Here is a 2,981-nt window from a genome sequence, read left to right on the forward strand (position 1 = left end):
GTAAAGATGAGGATTCCACATGCTTCACTTTTCCACGATACGATTTATCTCATGATTTGAGTGAGCTAAGGCGTTAAAATAAAATAAAATAAAAAATAAAATAAAATACGCAGAGAGATTAAGCTAGATTTCCAATGGGATTCAACGATCAACAAATACTGACACTACAAATTCATTGACATCGCTTACTAAACATAAATGGGAAACAAGAATAATAACAAACAAAGAGGCACATAATTCCCAAACACAAATACAATTGACTATTTTATATTAATTACATCAAACAAACTAATAAGCGGACTGCCGCTTTGCCCGTTTTTGCAACAAAACCAGCAAAAACCGGGCTTAAATCCTAATCACTAAAGGTGACAAACCTCAAAAAATAACCCTAAAACCATGATTAACCCAAACATAATTCACGTTAACCTGACCCTAAACCTCTGAACGAGCGTTGCAAAGCAAAAACCCATTGCAACAGCTGCCCAAATTAACAAAATTAAACAAAGAAAAACCCCAAAAACATTACAAGAACTAATCAACAAGGAGGGGGAAAAGAGGGATTAGACATCAGACAAGATGAGATCCCAATTCAAGTCTTGATCCAAAGAAGGAAGCTTCATCAAAAGATAAGCGTCCAAATCATCCCAAGGTGGCCCTGAGAAATCTGGCTGCTTCACGCCGGAATCCGGTGACAAATCCGGGGAGGGCGATGAATTTCCGGCCACCTCGCCTGAATCCTCACTCTCCGAACCTACCACTGAGGTCACTTCCTCGGTCTTCACAAGTCCAGTCGCACTCGGTACAGATACTTGACCCGAACCCACCAAGCCCTGACAAATGGCCTGAAGCTTAGCATCAACTGAAGATTGCAAAGAACCTAGCTCATTCCCACCATTAAACCCTAGGTGATGCCTGAGGTGGGGGAAGTTAAGCCTGGCATAGTCTCCCCTTAATTTGTAGGCAGCTTTATCATAGGCAAGAGCAGCTTCTTCGGCTGTGTCGAAGGTGCCGAGCCATAGCCTGGTTCGATTTTTAGGGAGTCTGATCTCTGCAACCCATTTCCCCCAATGCCTCTGCCTCACTCCTCGATATAGCTTAGCGGGCTTGGACCCAGTGGATCCATGGTTCATGGCCCTGGGTGCACCCATTCGCTTCATGGGTTGAGCCCTGGGTCCAAGAAACGCCAAGGGGTTGAGCCTTTGATGGGCTTGAGGATGAGAATGGTGAAACTGGATAGATTGCTGTTGCTGTTGTTGCCATTGAAGGTGGGCTTGGGCTTGGATTTGAAGTGGATTCAAGGTGGGCTGGATGTCGGTTCTGTGCTCATGAGCCATTGACAAGAAAGCGGGCTCAGGCACGAAGACACCCTGTGAAACCATGGGAGAAGAGGAAGAGGGGGTTGAGAGGCTAGAGGATGGATATACAGATGATGGGTTACGTGAGAATTGGAGATCTGTAGAGAGAGAATGTAGATTTGTAGAGAGAGGAGAGGAAGAGAGAGAAGAAGATGAGGGGTTGTTAGGAAGGAGAGATGGGTCCTCTTGAGGAGGTGAAGCACCTTTGATAAAAGGTTCCAGTACTTTCATCAACTCCTCTAAAGGATCTGAGAATAGGGGCACACTACTATAAGTCCCCACAGCTGTTGCCATGACTCTGTTTATAGGGAGAGAAAGAGAAGAAGAAAAGGAACCTGCCTGTTTCTTATAAAACCAGAACACAGGGGTTCAAGGGAGAGTTCTAGAGAGAGAAAAGAAGAGGTAGGTAGAAAGAGAAAGCACCAGATTTCACTTTACACGACAAGGAGCAGAGAGAAGTACTTGGCATAAGGAAAAAAAAGCCCAAGTCACACACTCTCTATCTAAACTTGTTCTGGAAAGCAGATCAACCCGTGCGAAAACCCTAATTAAAACACAGTCTCCGGCAAGTACCAGCAAGCATGTACAGAAGAGAGAGAAAACAAAAAAATGCGAAGAAAAGAGATGCCCTGAAATAGGGTAGAGAGAGAAACAACCAGAGGGACAAAAAACGAACCCTCTTAGCTGATTACCTCAAAAGCAAAACCAACAAAACCCTAATAAAAAACCCAAAAAAAAACTGTAAAAGTCTGCTGAAAATCAGTGAAAAATCTGGATCTCGATTCTGAAACACCCGTCTCCCAAAAAAAACTCCGAATTAATCGATTGAAAGCCAAATCGAAACCTTCGAAAACGCTTGTTGAGAAGACAGAGATGATACAGAAAGGGCTCCAGAGAAGCGGGATTTAGAGAGAAAGGGGGGGGGGGGGGAGAAAGTAGTGAGAGAAACTTCCCTCTAAGCTTTGTGTTCTGAGAATTTCTTCGTGAAGTTGGGATTTCATAGCTGTCAGCCCCCGGATATATACACACTTTGAAGCCATTAATTAAGGGCTAATAAACCAATTATCTCGTACTTAGAGAAAAAGGATCGGATTAAAATATTAAATGAATAAAATAATGAAGTCACTGTTCTCTGATCCCCACCCCCAAAAAGACCTTAATTACCACGCAAAGCTCTCGGTTACCGTCAACCTCGATTATGACGTCATTCGTGGACAAGGGATGATGTTTTAACCAGTGATTGAACAACACGTGTCCTTATCAAGTTTAGGAACCGGCGGGTGTCCGTTGCTCTACAGGCACGTGTCGCACGCTGTATACGTGTCGAGATATTATTAGTTGGTTAGTGGCTCGCGTTAAAGAAGTGGGGTTTGCTTTGGGGAAGCTGGTGCTCAGCAGCGCGTTAGGAGGCGGGACCGGCGTTTGCCGGGAGAGTATGTTTCTTCTATCCTTTACAAATTTTTCAATGACATCCACATAACTCTCCCATAAATTTGCTTCAAAGAATATGTTGTAAACATACAAATCATAGAGTAGGTTAGGTACTGAGTTCTAGTCTGATTTATCTTATTAGAAATATTATTTTATGTTAAAAATTTTTATTTTTAAGACATGCACCCCGTTTTT

General features: G+C 43.1%; 1 protein-coding gene across 1 annotated transcript; it reads right to left on the minus strand.

Annotated features, from left to right (window-relative positions):
* Positions 1-237: 237 nt before the first annotated feature.
* Positions 238-2,346, minus strand: LOC18421978 (ethylene-responsive transcription factor ERF060). The gene has a single exon (XM_011623104.3). It carries the CDS (start codon positions 1,647-1,649, stop codon positions 561-563), a length of 1,089 nt encoding a protein of 362 aa, XP_011621406.1. The 5' UTR covers positions 1,650-2,346; the 3' UTR covers positions 238-560.
* Positions 2,347-2,981: the final 635 nt, after the last annotated feature.

This window comes from Amborella trichopoda, chromosome 4 (assembly GCF_054954075.1).
Source record: "Amborella trichopoda isolate Santa Cruz 75 chromosome 4, AtrichopodaSantaCruz75HAP2 v2.0, whole genome shotgun sequence".
In the NCBI taxonomy this organism is placed as follows: Eukaryota; Viridiplantae; Streptophyta; class Magnoliopsida; order Amborellales; family Amborellaceae; genus Amborella; species Amborella trichopoda.